We start from the raw sequence: 17,410 nt of genomic DNA, 5'->3' as shown, positions 1-17,410 counted from the left end.
AGACTTTTGAAGATGTCACATTAACAGCAAAATATTGAGCTTTGCTCACCTGCTTTCTCACCCTTCCCTTAAATTATTCTCATAATACAGATTTCTGAATAGCATAAATTAATTTCATTGTATAGTTTTACCTGTAATATTTCTACAAGAAACAAAAACTTTTGGAAGTAAAGGACATAGTATTTGTCTCTTTGACAGCTTCTCATATCACTTTGGCCATGTGGGTCTTTTTTTTATTGAAGGCAACCCCAGTCCCCCCATTCCATCTCTTTTCCTCCAAAACAGTGGGTTTTTGATTCAAGAAATAATTATTGAGCACCTAACCTGTGCTTTGATTTTACTATAAGATCTTTCAAAGTCTGTTCTTAAGTCTTCGTTCTTCTGTACAACCAGCACCTTATTATTCCTACAGGCTGTTTGTTTCTGGAGTTATTGATACATGTGGTTGTTTCTCGTACAGGGATTTGTGTAGTAAAACATCAGCAGATGCAAGGGAAGTGGCTCTTGAAAGCCAGTGTGTGTGGAGGTAACCTGGAGTCCTCTCTGGGACCAGGTGGCAGGAAGGCAACTTTACTTGGGAAGGAGCACGTGGGTGGGAAGAGGAAGGGAGTCCTGGAAGACGAACGCTGGCGTAGGCTGGACCCCGTGCTCTCTGCAGACCTGAGGCTCCACCATCCAGGTAGGCGGGTGCCGGTGGTTTGGAGCCTGGCTCTGGCGTCTTTCCATGCCGCTGGCCGCCCACCTCCGCCGCTCGCCCAGAAGTTCCAAACTTTTCCTCCAGCAGGGAGAGGAAGAGTGTTATTAAGTTAGAAAGGGAAGTCCCTCCCCCTTCCCGGATTCCGATTGGCCGGGTCCGACCCCGCCCCCGCCCGGGCCGCGGCCGTATTGGCTGCCAGGGTGGGGGCGCCCCGCCGCAGGCCCCAAGCCATCGGCCGCTGGGGGCCACCAGGTGGCAGGTGGGGCCGCGGTCGCCTGCGCAGCCGTCTGCTCCTCCCCGCGCGCTCGCAGTCCGCAGACTTTGAGGTTCGCGCGCGGGGCAGGCGCGTCGCGTCCGGCAGGATCGGGACTGCCCAGAGTTAACCATGAAGAGCCTCAAGTCCCGCCTGAGGAGGCAGGACGCGCCCGGCTCGGCGTCGTCCGGCGCCGCCGCCGCCGCCGCCAGCGCGGTGAGTCCCGCGGCCCGTGCGCGTTCCGGGCTCCCTGCGCTCCCCTCCCGCGGAGTCCTCTCTGGCTCGGAAGCGCGCGCCTGTTCCTCGGCTTTCCCTCGGCGCGCCCGGCTCCGTCGGCCCCGGCGACTCCTCCCTCCGCCGGGCGCTCCGCGTTGGCCGGGAGACCCTGGGGACCCTCCTCGCCGCTGCCCCCGAGCCTCTCCGGGCCCTTTCCTGGCCCCTCTCGTCCAGGTCTCCCAGCTCCTACTGCTTCGGAATCAGATCGCACCCTCCTCCTCAGTCCGGTGTTTCTGGGTTGTCTCCAACCCCCGGCCCTTCCCCGGCGAACCCCGGGGCTTGCCCTGCTCCCCACTCTTGCTCTGTTCCCGCCCGGCTCCGCGGGGGCCGAGGGGCGCCCTTCCGTCCCCGGGGCTGCGGGCCGGGCAGGGGCTTCGCGCCCCGCAGGCATCCAGGTGGGCAGGACAGCGGACCCGGAGCCACCCGGCGGGGACTCCGGACCTCCTGTGAGTCCGAGACTCGGAGCGCTGGGCGTTACGGGGCTGGGTGGACGCCCTGTGCTGGCCGCTGACTCCCTGTCACTAGGAAAGTTTGATTTCTGAGTGAGGCAGATGGAATCGGGCATAGTTTTAAAGGCAGAACCCCAAATGGGTGGGTGGTCCTGGAAGTGGTGGTGAAATTGGGAAGGTGGTTGTCCTGTTGGGCCGCGTAAGTCTCACCTGTGGGACAGGCCCGTATCACAGGATCAAGTCTCACTAGTGGGACAGACCTCTCCATTCGGTGTTGATGTGCAGCGCGCCCTCAGTGTGCACGCTGAGAAGTACTCAGGGCCTCTCTCTAGTTGGCAGGAGAACAGAAATCTTGAGAAACAGCCTGACTGCAGATGTTGGGATTTAGATAATTTGGCAAATTAGAGGAATGGCCATATCATCAAAATTCTATATTATTGAAATAAACGTTATTCAAAAAGTCTGCAAGAGTCAGAAACGTAAAAGAAATGTAATGTTCGGGCTGCCTAGTTGCCCATTTAGAGTAATTAAAACGGACCTCTATACTTTTACATAGATTTTACCAAATGATTATATGCTTTTTATGAGAATATGAATTAATCTGCTTTTGCTTTTGAGTTATTTCAGAATTGTGCCTTTCTCTCCACCTATTTCTGGGATGTTTTTTCTTGGACTTAAAGGAAATTGTGTATTATCAGATGCCAGTTTGCATTTTATATATATGGAACGTGAAATGCATCTTTCTGATCTTTGATCTTTAGCACTTGCCAAACTGAGCATTTTATTATTTTTCTCAAAATAATGGCATAAAAATAAAGAGAAATACCTGGTATAAAAAAATAGAACCTATGTGCTTAGAAAAAGTGAACATCTTTCAGTGTAAGTTAAATATTAGAATACGTTTTGTAAAGTATTAAAGGAAAATAAAGGAGTGATGACTAATAAAACCAAACCAAGCATTGACAGAATAAAATAAATGTGCAGGAGGAATGGGTTCCTTCTGCTTTTCAATCTATAAACCACACGTGGCTTAAGATTTGAAAGGAACAAAAATATTTACCACAAATAGTCCTTCCCTAACCGTACCCTTCAGCTACCCTGTCCCCTTGCCTCAGAGGTCACTGGAGTAATCAGTTACTTGCATGTCCCTCCAGAGAAAGTTTAGCAAATACGAGCAAATATTTCTATATATTCTTTATAGAAGTGGTAGCATACTGTACTCACTGTCCCATGTCTTTTTTTTTTTTTTTTTTGGCTGTAAATGTCTAGGCCTACTCAGCGCATCCCTCTTCGAGTCTTTTGCTATAAAATACGGTGCTGTAATGAATAAGCCTGTATGTATTTCAAGAGTGTGTATGAACATTTGTAGGATCAGTTCCTAAAAGTGAAATTGCTGGGTTAAAGGATACATGCATTTGTAATTTTGTAGAATGTTGTTAAATTTCCTTTCATGCGTCATGTACCCAATGTGTGAGAAATTTTTTTTCATGCTTTTGTTTAAAGTCTGATTTAAAATCTGTAGGTGTTTTGATCTTTGCGAGCCTGATGGTAAATGTGGTATCTCAGGATGTTTTAAATTTGTATTTCTCTTATTATGAGTGAAGTTGAGCATCTTTTCATAGTTTTAAGAGTCTGTTGCATGTGTTTGTGAGCAATTTGTCCTTTCCATTTTTCTGTTGAGTTGTTGATTGTTTCCTATTTATTTGTATATGTATCAGGGAAGTTAGCCCTTTTACTATAGATAATGTTTTTCATTAATCGGTTATTTGTCATGACTTTGTTTATGGTGGCTTTCGCTATGCAGAAAGTGGTTATTTTTATACAGTTGAATTTATCACCTTGTTTATTTTGTGACGTTTAGGTTTACATTATATCTTGGCCTTTCCATTATGCAAAAAAAAAAAAAAAAGTCCCCCTAGTTTCTTTTAGTTGTTTTTTCTTTTTCTCCATTTTTAAATCTTTGATCCATATAGAATTATCCTGATGTAAAGTAAGAGGTATACATCTTGGTTTCTTTTTTCTGCCCCCTTTCCCTCCTTGGCTACCTAATTTGAATCTTAAAGTGTTCATTTAATTGTCATGGAAATGATCACAATTTGTTTTCACAACTTTGATTTGGGGGAAAATTTTTTTTGAATGTCTATTTCATAAATTGTATTTATTTAAGCTTTTTATCTGGAGACAAATTAGAAATTGACTGAGGTATATGAATTTTTATGATGTTATAGTATGTGAAACATATTAGTTTAACATGCTAAATTATAATTATATGCAGATTATGTGCAGAAAAAACATCATTTAAAATATTTTGAATAATACCATAGTTATAAATACACCAATGAGTTTAGAGCTTACTAAGTGGATATGTGTTTATACACATAGAAATAAATAGTTCACAATTGCAAATTGTGGGTAAAACACGTTTGAAATTTTCTTACTAAGTCTGGAGATAGCTGCATCTTTTAATCATAAAATAAGACAATTTTTGTTATATTTATTTTTAATTTATTAATTAAATGTATTTAATTTATTTATATATTATATTATTTAATTATAGTTAATTATGTAATTATATATTATATATATTTAATAGTTAATAGCTATATTAATTATTAAATTGGAGCTTCAGATTTCTGAGATAATTAAATGACTGTAAATGCTTTTTTAGATCTAGTCGATTACATGTACAATTACGTGTATAATTATACAGTGAGAATAGGCTTATTCCAGTTTCACCTACTTCAGATTAGGAAATGTGAGTAATTAAAATGAAGGGACTATAATTCCAGAACTGGTAGTAGCACTGCAAGCCAGTATTGTCTGCAGACATTTGGGAAGGGAGTTCCCCTTTGAACTGTACCTGTGCTCAACATTTGTAGCTGAGTAAATTCTTGCTTTAAAGTCATCTCTGACCTGGGATGTTCTGCAGTGATTACTTTTGCTGCCCTTTCTCTAGGGTACTCTTAAAATGGGGCAATGAATTTTACAAATCAGCAACTGAATGTGTTCTAAAGCACCTTATTAATGTCTCAGTACTCTGAGAAAATATTGGTATTTCTAAAAGAATTTAGAGTTACAGGTATAGCAACTGCAAAAAATCTTCAGAAAAACTTCTTGTGATTCCCACTAAGAACAGAGGTTTGAGATTATTAGAAAGCATAAAAGATTAAATATGATTTTGTTTTAGTTGTGATTTTGTGAATGAGATCTTGGTGTTTTCCACTCAGGGATATGGGTGTGTTTGAAAAGATGTTAATGTTTTATTGTTATTATAACAATGATTTGGGGGTAATGTGAATAATTAAGGTCATAAATTGTTATGTTTAGTTTAAGCTCATGATACTGAATTGAGCACTCTTTACTCATTTTCATGAAAGATGCCAACCTTTAATTAAAAATGCCTACTTGAATAAAAACTGTGTTCAGATTGTTTCCTAGGGTTATCCCTGCATTGTATTTCTTGTGGTTCTTGAAGGAAGATCACAGTAGAGGGGCCCTCTTTTTATGCTTTCGGATTTCAACCCAGCCGCAGTTTTGCTCAGGTCCTGGTGCTCATTTGAATTGCTCAGTTTTTGTCTTTTGCTATATAATGAGTCCTAGAACTTAAATGACAAGTAGTCAAGGATTTTAATCACTTCTTTTACTAAGAGTGGAGTAGTGATTGTATGTCGTTAGCCATTGTGCCTCTGCACAGGTTTCAAATTGAAAATTATTCAATTTTAAGTTTGCTCAGCAGTGGCCTTATTTATTAATAGTTTGAAAAACATTTAGGGAACGCATAAGTGGCCTAAGAATGAATTAATTATAAGGTCATCTTTGAAGAAATGGATACTTCTAAATTGGGAGCCGAAAATGTGCAAGATGAGCCTGGAATCCATTGTCACGCTAGAAAGCAAGGAGGCTCGCAGGAAGTCGGACTCGGGAGCCAGCTTGCAGCAGCTCCCAGCTGACCAATGATGGGACAGTGTGGTCACCAGTAAGGATAATACAGCAGTAGCCAGAAATCTTTAAATCTATGAGTTCATATAATGATTACAAAAAAAAAAAAGAAAGAAATTTGTCACTTTTGGGGGATGTTAGGTAACTGATGTATTCTTTGAAGATCCAGAAAATCAAGAAACGAATGAAACATCATGCTTTTTCTCAGGGTAATCAAATATTCGATAAAGGGAAGTTTCTCTTGTATGAAAACTATTTTATCCTAGCTAATAGATGAAGATGGGATGATAGAATTAGTATGTCACAATTTTGCAGCTCCTCATGAATTAATGGATCTGGAGTCTAGACAGTGAATATCATTCTAAGAAAGAAAGACAATCAGATCTCATTTATTTCCTGATGGAAATCTTCATTACTATTAACAGTCTTGTCTGAACAAGCAAACCGAATATGACAAGCCTCTAGATCTAAAAACCATTTCACAGAACATTCAGGAGACATAGGAATGTGGGCATGCAATGAGCAAAATTCTGATCGTGGGAAACTATAGAACAAATGGCCTGATTTCTTCCAAAATAATTATAAGAAGGAGAAAAAAATGGAGGACAAATCTAGAGATTAAAAGAGATTTAGAGGGTGGCCGGTTAGCTCAGTTGCTTAGAGCATGATGTTAATAACACCAAGGGTGCCAGTTTGATCCCCGCATGGGCCACTGTGAGCTGTGCCCTCCTTAAAAAGATTTAGGAAAGATATTAACCAATTGTAATGGTAGGCTTCATTTAGACCCTGATTAAATAACTGTAAAAAATGAAAGTTTATAAGGTAATTTAGGAAATGTAAGCACTAACTGGATACATGGTGATATTAAAGAATTATTATTTTAAAAGATTTAAATGTGACGATGGTAGTAATGTGCGTATGTTTATATAAAGTTTTTGCTTTTCAGAGAAACATTTAGAAGTATACTATTTACAGTTGAAATGGTATGAAGTCTGGAATTGGCTTCAGAATAATCTGTGATAGGTGGGTGGGAGAAGTGAGTGGGGAGTATAGTTAAAATAGAATTGGCCCTGAGTTCATTGTAGCTGGGTAGGTCATGATACCATTATTTACTTTTGTGCTACTGTTGTATGGACTGAAATTTCTATAAGAGAGATCAAGTCATAGGCTTAAATAATTTGAAGATTAACATCCATCATATCACTCATCAAATCTGTTTTTAATGAAAAAAATTTTTAAGAGCTAGACATAAAATAACAACAATACAGTATGTTAAGAGCCATCATAGAGGTGCATATAATTGCTGTGGGAGCATGGGTGTGTAGGGTGGGGTAAGGGAAAAAGAAAGGCAAAGCCTGAGCAGAAAGACAGCTTGCAGGGCTTTCCAAGCAAAATCACAGCGAGTGCAGTGGTGTGGATCTATGACGTGACATGACCCACGGAGAGAGCACCACGTTTGGGAATGAACTTGGTTGGGTGTTATGGTAGGGGTGGTGCAGACAAGTGAAAGTAAGCAGTTGGGGAGGGCACCTTAGGGGATATAGTCAAAGGAAGGTTTCTTTTTTTGTTTTTTAACTTGAATTAAAAGTTTGAATTCCTTGACAAATTTAAACCATTGTTTAGAGAGATTTCTCACTGGAGCTGTGAACTTTCATCTTCAGAAATTATTCTATTCGTGAGTTAACAAATTCATCCTCCTTTTCCCTTTCCCACCAGAATTAGTTGATAGGCAGCAAAATTTTGTTCTCATCAGCCCTGTTTAACTTGCAGTTGTATCCTTGGTGAGGAAATCTAGATCAAGGATGTTAGATTTAAACATTGTTGACCCATGTATTCTTTCATCTCTATCACATGGAAGCCTTTACTGTCTTGTTACAGATTATGCAAATGTTTGTCTGTCCTGACACCTAAGGGATATATAGGAAATTGTTGAAAATTTCCACCTGCGTGAGCGTTTTCATCCAAGGGAAGTCAAATTGAGTTCTCTAGGGAATTTGCCTAAAAACGGGTGGTTGAAATGCACTTCCTGAAATTATGAATGGAATGGTAGGATAGTATATGAGTATTCCCTCATTTTCCTAAATCATAAAACAATTAAAAGTTTGTTTTGCTTTTCTCTTCTAGGCTAAAAAGTGTAGCACAAAAACACAAGAATAAATTCACGTGTTTGTAGTCACAAACAGTCTGTTGGACTCTTTATTATCAGGAATCCTACATGTTACTGAGAGTGACTAATTTGTTTGGAAGTGTTGTCGTCTCCAAGACAATATGCAAAAGACGAACTGATAGAGTTGAGTGACTGAAGCTCTGACAAATGATGGGATGAGATGAGCTCTAATTATGTAATTGAATCAGACCTGGCAAGTGCCCTTGAGAAAGAGTTGTGTATGACTGAGCCAGTTAGGATAAATGGCTATCTTGTTTTAAAAACCTTTCTCTTCCTCATAAAAGTCATACAGGTTCATTGCAGAAAACAAAATGTAGTTGAAGCTAGAGGATAAAACAAGTCACCCTTCATGTTATTCCCCATGCCACAGTCCCCTGCTTATGCTCTTTTTAAAGATTCCACACTGCGTGGTTGTTTTTCAGTTAGCATTTAATTACCTTGACGCCACAGTAAATGATATTACATATGTATAGAGAAATTACTGATACGAAATCCCAGTGCCTATAGCCAATATTTATTGAACATACATGCCTCAGACATTGTTTTAAGTGCTTTACATTAACTTAATGCTCACAGCACCCCTAGGAACTGGATACTATTGCCATCATTTTACAGATGAAGTTAAATCATTTACTTGCCCAGGTGCCATAGCTAATAAGTGGGGAGCCACATTGGCTGACTGGATCCCATTCCTTAACCACTGCAAACTAATATAATTTAAAGTTTAAAGCTATAGGGTTTATACTTTAAGCCATACACCAAAAAAATTGGAGGGAGGGGTATTTGGGGGGAAGGAAAGCCTTTTATTGTTAAGTCTGAAGACCAATTTGTGTTCATTCCAGATGTGTGTAAAATTGTTGTGTTCTCTACACCCTTAAAATAAAGGATACTACTATTTAAAATGTCTTTGTCAACCTGATAGAAAAGATTATTGCTTTAATATGTGGTTTTGATTTCTAAGGACTGTGAACCTATTTCTGTGCGTATTACCACTTTCACTTCTTGGTTTTGATATTATCTGTTCTTGTTTTTTGACCGTTTTTTCTATTGGATTGGGGGGCCTCGTTCATATTGATCTTTAAGAGCTTGACATCTTTAGTTTTGCTATTTGGCCAATTGTAGATTAGAGAGCAGTGTGTATCTCTCCCTATAGTTGTGTTCTGTGACCTTCCCTTATATTTCAGATAGTTTTTGTTTGATGTGCTTAATTTCATGATAGTTGAAACATTGAGGTTATGGCTACTTTGTGGTCATTTAACTAGCGGTGTAACTAGCTGTATAAAAGTCTCTGATTTGTCCCATGCTAACATTTGTCTTGAATTCTACATAATTTGTCATATTATTATCCCTTTTGCCTTTTTGTTTTTCTGTGTATGTGTCTGTTCTCCCAGTATATCATCTTGGGTTTTAGATTTTTAGGAAGATATTTAGGTGAAGTAAGTCCTGAAAATCCAAATCTACAAATTATTGGCTTAATTGGGAGGGAGGGTGTGTGTGTGTGTGTGTGTGTGTGTGTGTGTGTGTGTCTACAGGGTATACACTTTTTTTGTGGGGTGATATGTTTTTAATATTGACCTTTTGATATGTTGTCAAAGTTTAACATTACTTCTGTAGTAAGGTTTACCCTTTCAGGTGCACAAATATCTCTATCTCTATCTCTGTATCTCACAAAGAATTTCGGTTAGTGTTTTTCTTACCAGATTGTGACATTATTAAAGAGAGTGGAAAGATGGGGAAGGACATACACATCGTACTGTCTGAACTAAAACAGGCGGGTGTGTAATAATTCTTCCAGCTTGCTTGTGTTATTCCATGGTTTTGTCACCTGCAGGGTACTTACCCTGTGCAAAGGTTGGGGTGCTATGGAAACGAGTCTCCAGTGGGGAAGCCTTGTGGGCGTGGTTCCAGTGAGGCCGCCAGCTCACTCCCATCTGTTCAGCTGAGCGAGGAATAGCCCACAGTCTCTTGCCAATTTCATGTTTTTAAGTGGGAGATCTTTTTTATGACTCATCTCTTTTTTAAAAAATTAACATTTTATATTTTAAAAAACATTTTATGATATAAACAGCATTCATAGCAATACAGAAGTGGACAAATGTGGAAAAAGGAGTATTTTCTCAGCCTTAGAAAAAGCAAATTGTGGGCCAAAGAACGTGCGTTCCTAGCTCTCGGGGCGTATGAAAGGGCAGGGGAGTAACGTGTGGTGTGACAGGGTCAAGCTCCGCAGACTAGGCGACTGTGGGTTTGAATTTTGCAGCTCCCAGTAACCAGCTTTGTGACCTTAGGCAAGTTTCTTCAATATATTTGTTTCCCCATTTGGAAAATGGGGAAGTAGTTAAGAACTCAATAAATGTGATCTTATTATTGCTGACTGAAAAGCCTCACTGGAAGTCATCTCATTTTTGTCCTTTATGACCAGATGAACAGCAGTCTTTCCCGATCTTTTCCTTTTCAATTACTATGTGCCGTCTTGGGCTTGTATGTCACCTGGAGCCTCCAAAGAGCATCTGCTCTAGCCTCCTGCCCCAAGGGAGGTAAGTGGGAGCTCTGTTTTTCATTTATTTAAAAAAAACATTTCTTGAGGGCCTAGGCTTAGTGAGCACCAGGGCATGAGACGACAAGGCCGGGAAGAGACGCAGAGTCTGTGGGCGAGCTCTGAAAGCTAAGGCAGCAGCTGCTGGGACAGGAACGTGCAGGTGCGGACTGAGTCTGCCACTCACGGGTCCGTGAAGGTGTTTTTGCTGGATGAGCTGTTGCTGCTTTCTTTTTTTTTTTTTTTTAATTGAGGTGAGATTCATATAAAATTAATCATTTGAAAGTGAGCAATTCAGTGGCACATAGTATAGTCACACTGCTGTGTAACCACCATCTCTGTCTAGTTCCAAAACATTTTCGTCACCCCACAAGGAAGCTGTGCCCATTAAGCAGTTGCTTCCCAGCTCCCCTTCCTCCAGCCCCTGGCAACCACCAGTCTGCAGGGCGAGTGTCTTAATCTGAGGCTGACGAGAAGTGGGTAGGAGTGATCCAGGAAAGGGTGCAGTTCCGTTGGGAGGGAACCGAAAGAACAAGGGCTTGCAGCTGAGAAATGGCACAGAGCTGGGGGAGGGAGGGAGCAGTTGGATTGTCAGCTCGGTTTCTGTGGATCCTAGAATAATAAGCAAGAGGATTGGATGGGAATGAGGCAGGATGGGAGGTTGGGACTAAACTTGGGGAGGGCTTAGCATCTGTCTTAAGAGTGTTGGACTTCGTCCTATGTATCCAGAAGTGAAGAATCACATAATCGGATGTGTTCGATTAGGTGTGTTACTATGACAGCTCCGTTCAGGATGGATTTGACTGGGTCAGGCCTGGAGGTGGGTTGATTGTTTACGAGGCTGCTGCAATAGTAGAGGCAAAAATTAGTGAGGGCCTGAATCATGACAATGCTGGAGCCATGGAGAGGAGGGCACGTGTTAGAGAAACGTGGGTCACCTGAGACCCGGAGAAGCTGTGACTGACAGTCACACACAGTCAGCAGACAAGTTGTCACAGCCCTTGCCTGCTAGCCCTGAGTGACTCCCACTGCGGCCTGGGCTTGATGTCGTGTATGGACGGCGCAGTCCTGACGGGAGGTAATTCCCATCTGAGTGAGAGAGCGAGAGCGCTGTCTCCATTTCCTGTACATACACCAGCAGTAAGTTGCTGCTTGTACAGTGATCGTCTAATTTCATTTTTTGGCACATGGCTTTCCAATTTTCCCAGTTTGTGAAGAGGCTTTTGAGGAGGCTTTGTTTTCTCCACTATATGTTTTTTGCTCCTTTGTTGAAATTTATCTGCCCCCGTGTGTGTTTATTTCTGGGTTCTCAATTCTGTTCCATTGGTCTGTGTGTCTGTTTTTCAGCCAATACCATGCTGTTTTGATTATTGTTGCTTTGCAGTATAATTTGAAGTCAGGGAGTGTGATACTCTGGCCTTGTTATTTTTTCTCAGGATTGCTTTGGCTATTTGGGGTCTTTTGTGACTCCATACAAATCTGATGATATTTTTTGTTCTATTTCTTTAAAAACTGCCATTGGGATTTTGATGGGGATTGCATTGAATCTGTATATTGTGTTGGGTAATATGGCCATTTTAACTATGCTGATTCTTCCAATCCATGAACACAGAATACCTTTCCATTTCTTTGTGTCTTCTTCAGTTTCTTTTAATAATACTGTGTTTTTCAGTGTGTAGGTCCCTCACATCCTTTGTTAAGTTTCTTCCTAAGTATTTTACTTTTTTTTTTTTTTTTTAAGATTTTATTGGGGAAGGGGAACAGGACTTTATTGGGGAAGAGTGTGTACTTCCAGGACTTTCTTTTTCCAAGTCAAGTTGTCCTTTGAATCTTAGTTGTAGAGGGTGCTGTTTAGCTTCAAGTTGTTGTCCTTTCAGTCTTAGTTGTAGAGGGTGCAGCTCAGCTCTAGGTCCAGTTGCTGTTGCTAGTTGCAGGGGGCGCAGCCCACCATCCCTTGCGGGAGTCGAACTGGCAACCTTGTGGTTAAGAGGATGTGCTCCAACCAACTGAGCCATCCGGGAGCTCGCTGAGCTCAGCTCAAGGTGCCGTGTTCAGTCTTAGTTGCAGGGGGCGGAGCCCACCATCCCTTTCGGGGCTCGAGGAATTGAACTGGCGACCTTGTGGTTGAGAGCCCATTGGCCCATGTGGGAATCGAACCGGCAGCCCTCAGAGTTAGGAGCATGGAGCTCTAACCGCCTGAGCCACCACGGCCCCCAGTATTTTACTCTTTTTGTTGCAATTGAAAAAGGAATTTTTGTTTGTTTTTTCATTTTTCTGAAATTTCATTGTTGGTATATAGGAATGCAGTGGACTTTTGTATGCTGATTTTGTATTCTGCAACTTCACTGTATTTGTTTATTGTTTTGAACAGTTTTTTGGTGGAGTCTTTAGGGTTTTCTTTATAAAGAATCATGTCATCTGCATATCAAAATGGATCAAAGACCAAAATATAAGACTTGAAACAATAAATTGCATTAAAGAAAGCATAGGTACTGAACTTATGGACCTTGGGTTCAGAGGATTTTATGAATTTGACCTCAAAGGCAAAAGAAGTAAAAGCAAAATAAATGAATGAGACTGTATCAAACTAAAAAGCCTCTGCACAGCAAAAGAAACCATCAACAAAACAAAGAGGCAGCCAACAGAATGGGAGAAGATATTTGCAAACAATGCCTCTGATAAGGGGCTAATATCCAAAATATATAAATAACTCATACATTCAACAACAAAAAATAAACAAGCCATGAAAAAATTGGCAGAGGTCCTGAACATACACTTCTCCCAAGAAGGCATACAACTGCCAACAGATATATGAAAAGATAGTCAACTTCCGCTATTAGGGAAATGCAAATCAAAACCACAATGAGATACCACCTCACACTTGTCAGAATGGCTGTTATCAACAAGAAAAGTAATAATAAGTGTTGGCGAGGATGTGGAGAAAAGGGAACCCTCGTGCATTGTTGGTGGGAATGTAAATTGGTAGAGCCACTATGGAAAACAGTATGGAGGTTCTTCAAAAAATTAAGAATATAATTACCATACAACCCAGCAATCCCTCTTCTGGGTATCTACCAAAAAAATCTGAAAACATTTATCTTTAAAGATATATGTACCCCTATGTTCATTGCAGCATTTTTCATGGTGGCCAAGACATGAAAACAACCAGTGTCCTTCAGTAGATGATTGGATAAAGAAGATGTGGTACTTATATACAATGGAATACTCTTCTGCCATAAGAAAAGATGAAATAGTGCCATTTGTGACAACATGGATGGATCTTAAGATTATTATGCTAAGTTACTGAGATAAGTCAGATGGAAAAGTTAAGAACCATATGATTTCACTCATATGTGGGATATAAAACTGAAAGCAACTGCTGTTGCCTGTCAATACAGACAACAGCTTAGTAGTTACCAGAGGCTGAGGGGGTAGGGGGAATGGTAGAAGAGGGTAAAGGGGGTCAAATATATGGTGATAGAAGGAGAACTGACTCTGGGTGGTGAGCACACAATGTGATAAAAAGATGATGTATTATAGAATTGTACACTTGAAACTTATACAATTTTACTAAGCAATGTCACCCCAGTACATTTAATAAAAATAAAAAAAGAAAAGTGCACTTATAATCCATTTGGATGAATAGCTCAATGTTCTGATGATGGTTGAAAAGCACATTTGGAAGTTTAATTTACTGTGCTAATAATCATTACAGTCACAGATTTTTAGCAGATAACTACTTTGTTTTCTCCAACTTTTTATTATGAAAAATTGAAACATACATTACATGAGAAAGACTAGCACAGTGAACTGGGATCCACCTGCTCACTACTTGTATTCAGAAGTTAGTTTTCTGCTGCCTTTGCTCTACATATGTTCGTGTATGTATGTATAATACACACATGTTCACTGAACCTTTTGAAGGAAAGGTGCAGACATTATATTTTACCTTTAAGTACTACAGCATCCATCACTTAAGAATAAGACATCTTTCTTGTGTACACTATATTGTAGTAGTGATATTTTAAACTGTAGCTTGTATTTATAGGTGAGGAAACTTAAGCGTTACATGACTGATGAGGATGAAACAGAGTTGGAAGAAATTATGTTTTCCAGTTCCTCAGACTGCTGTATCTTACATTGTACATGATAACACTCTCTCTCAAACTTCAGGAATATGTGTATTACCTTAATGATTTTTGTCACATCCATAGAACACTCCTACTAACTTAATATTCTTTTGGAATGACTTACGTTAAAACACTTAAATATCATCATATTTATTTAGAAAGGAAACTATCTGAGAACAGGAAGCAGAGGGGGTGCTTAGGGGTCCTCTGAGCTACAGGAATTATCAGTGATGAGCGTCTGTCGGGAAGGAGCAGTCCTTAGGGCGAACAGGTGGGAGGAGTCGTGTGCAGGCCTGGGCTGCAGGCTCCCGTGAGTACTTGCACTCCACTGGGGCTGACATTAGGTTCAACCAGGGACCAGGACTTTGCAGCTCCTGTTGGGCATTTTTCTTCTTTCAGTTCTCCCTTCATGTTCCAGCCCCACTGCTGGATGTGTCCCTGCCACAGGCTGATATTAAATGATCTGGAAGCTTAGAAGGAGCTGTCAGGAGACTGTGTCCCCCACACGGGTCCTTGTTCCGTTGAGGTAATGTACATCTGTGTAGTGGTGTACAGAATACACTCAGAGAGATGCTCAATTTCAGTGTTCTGCTGCTACCGCGTTTCCCCGAAAATCAGACCTCGCTGGACCATCAGCTCTAATGCGACTTTTGGAGCAAAAATTAATATAAGACCGGGTCTTAAGTTATACAAGACCCGGTCTTATATTATAGTAAAATAAAACGAGGTCTTATATTAATTTTTGCTCCAAAAGACGCATTAGAGCTGATGGTCCAGCGAGGTCTGATTTTCGGGGGAAAACACAGTAAGTAGATATGTTGTGGATCGATTTTTTTAAAGCTTTGCTTTATAGCTAAGAATTATAATTTATTGAAGTTCTTAATAAGTCATTATTATTTGGCTATTTAAATTGGAGAATGTACATTTTGAAAAGTCAGCAGATACTCTTTAGGTACTATATGCCAGGCAGTGTGTTACCTAGGGAATGGAAACAAAAATTCAGTGTGTATTCAAGGTTATTTGATGTTTATTTTTCTTCAGTTCCTTTTCTCTAAACTTAAAAATCACGGGGAATTATATTTAAGAATATAACAATACCATTTTTGAGTAGCATGTAAGTTAAATATTCAGTGGCTTATATGAGTGTGTAAATTATTAATGTCTCCAAAATTTTTATTTTACTGTTAAATATTCTTTATTTAGACTGTTAGATACATGGCCATTTTGTTTTTATTGGTTTATTTCATTAGGATTTTTATAAAACCAATTTATATGTTTTTCTTTAACATAAACTTTTCTTTTTCCTGTACAAATTGAAGGAAAAATGTAATGCAATTTTCAAAGTATCTTCTTTCATTTTAGTGTCAATACCATTTAAATAAGCAAAATAGGCAAAAAGATCAGGAATGACAAGATGTCAGAGAATCTGATTTGAGTCCAGGCTCTTCCTACTGCAGAGCTCTGTGACCTTGTGCAAATCACTTGATCTCAATAATTTTCAATTCTTCCTCCTGTAAGATGGGGATAATACCACTTGCCTTTCAACCCTACCAGAGATTTTAGGTACTTAGAATGAAAACCTTTTAGAAGCTGCAGAACCATAGAAATAGAAATTTAAGCAATGATTGTTATCTAGCGCGTAAACCATTAAAACAGTTTTTATTAGATGTGCCTGAAACTGTACTGAATCAGCTCGAAAAATATAGAAAATGTTGCTTACGTCTTTATGAGGTGAAGAATAAAGTTTATTGTTTATATGTAGAATGAAAAGATGTTCTGAATTGTAATTTGAATTGCTTTTCATATTGATTGCATGAGGGGAGAATTAGAAGAGTACAACTTTTGTTTTTGTACAAAGGAGTTTTGAGTTGGTTAGCTGAGTACAGCACAGTTGGGATGGAAAAATCCTTTGTAAGGTGACAAACTACATATTTTCCTCACTAAATTTTTATCATAGAAGAGAGCAATGAATGGGAAAGAATGTTTTGCAAGCTGTGGAAAACATTACGCTTGTGCATTTGATAAAGAGTTGAATCTGTTGTCAGTATTTTATATTTATGGCTGTTATGAGCTTCTCATTCCATGGTATCATTCACAGCTATCAATGTGCTCTTTCTGCTGGTTAATACCAGTAGGCAGAATCCTGGCTTATTTTGCTGGGAACGAGTTTTAGGCTTTGTGTGGAGGGACGCTGTATTTTCTTGTGCATTTGCCATTGTGTAAGTTGTAATTACTTCGAGACAAAAAAATTCAGAAAAATTCAGTTCACTAATATTTGGCAGACCTTTTTTTCTTTCTTTTTTTTTTTTTTGGTGTGGTCTTAACACTTCTATTGTTTGCCTTCATTTTCTTCTGTCATTCCTTGGAATTGTCAGTTTCAGCCTGTTGGCAGGTTGTTGATTGTTTTTAGCCTATCAGTAGCTGAGCTTTAATATGAGTTCTCTTCTCTGTCCAGGGGGGTGAAGTTCCTGAAGGCTAACAAACATATTTATGGCCTATCACATTTTTACGTAACTTCAACAAATATTTATTTGGCACCTACTGTATGGCACTTTCTTTTCTTCACGAGAGGTTGTGACTAGACAATTGACCTCCCAAAAGGTGACAGTTCTGTAAAAACATGATATTTTGTGTTTTTCTTAACTAGGGGAAAGTTCAGCTCCCTTTCTGATTTAACTTATTTTAAAATTCACATTATTTTATATTCTTTCCAAGTTTTAAAATAACCTTCCATTTTATTTCTTTAACGTGTTTAAATATAGATTTATATTAGGTTGGTGCAAAAGTAATGGCGGTTTTTGCAATTATTTTTAACCTTTTAAACCACCATTACTTTTGCACCAACCTGATAGCATTTTAGGGTTGGAAAGGACCTTAAAGTTTTCTAGTTCAGTTGCTAGATAACTTTTTGAGTACAACCCATAGTTAGAATACATTTTCTCCTGTGATGCAGGGGTGTGATAGGC

General features: G+C 39.6%; 1 protein-coding gene across 2 annotated transcripts in view; it reads left to right on the top strand.

Annotated features, from left to right (window-relative positions):
- The first annotated feature begins 894 nt into the window (after positions 1-894).
- The window catches only part of UACA (uveal autoantigen with coiled-coil domains and ankyrin repeats), an 84,071-nt gene continuing 67,555 nt past the window's right edge, over positions 895-17,410 (top strand). The window contains exon 1 of one of the 2 annotated variants that reach the window (XM_019736005.2): positions 895-1,166. In XM_019736005.2, coding sequence (XP_019591564.2) covers positions 1,083-1,166 — 84 coding nt within the window. In that variant the 5' untranslated portion in view covers positions 895-1,082. The remainder of the gene's footprint in view (positions 1,167-17,410) is intronic. The other variant, XM_074328204.1, reaches the window with a different exon arrangement.

The sequence above is a fragment of the Rhinolophus sinicus genome, linkage group LG03 (assembly GCF_036562045.2).
Source record: "Rhinolophus sinicus isolate RSC01 linkage group LG03, ASM3656204v1, whole genome shotgun sequence".
Lineage (NCBI taxonomy): Eukaryota > Metazoa > Chordata > Mammalia > Chiroptera > Rhinolophidae > Rhinolophus > Rhinolophus sinicus.
The sequence above is the reverse complement of the archived record's forward strand: the minus strand, read 5'-3'. Positions and strand labels throughout refer to the sequence as shown.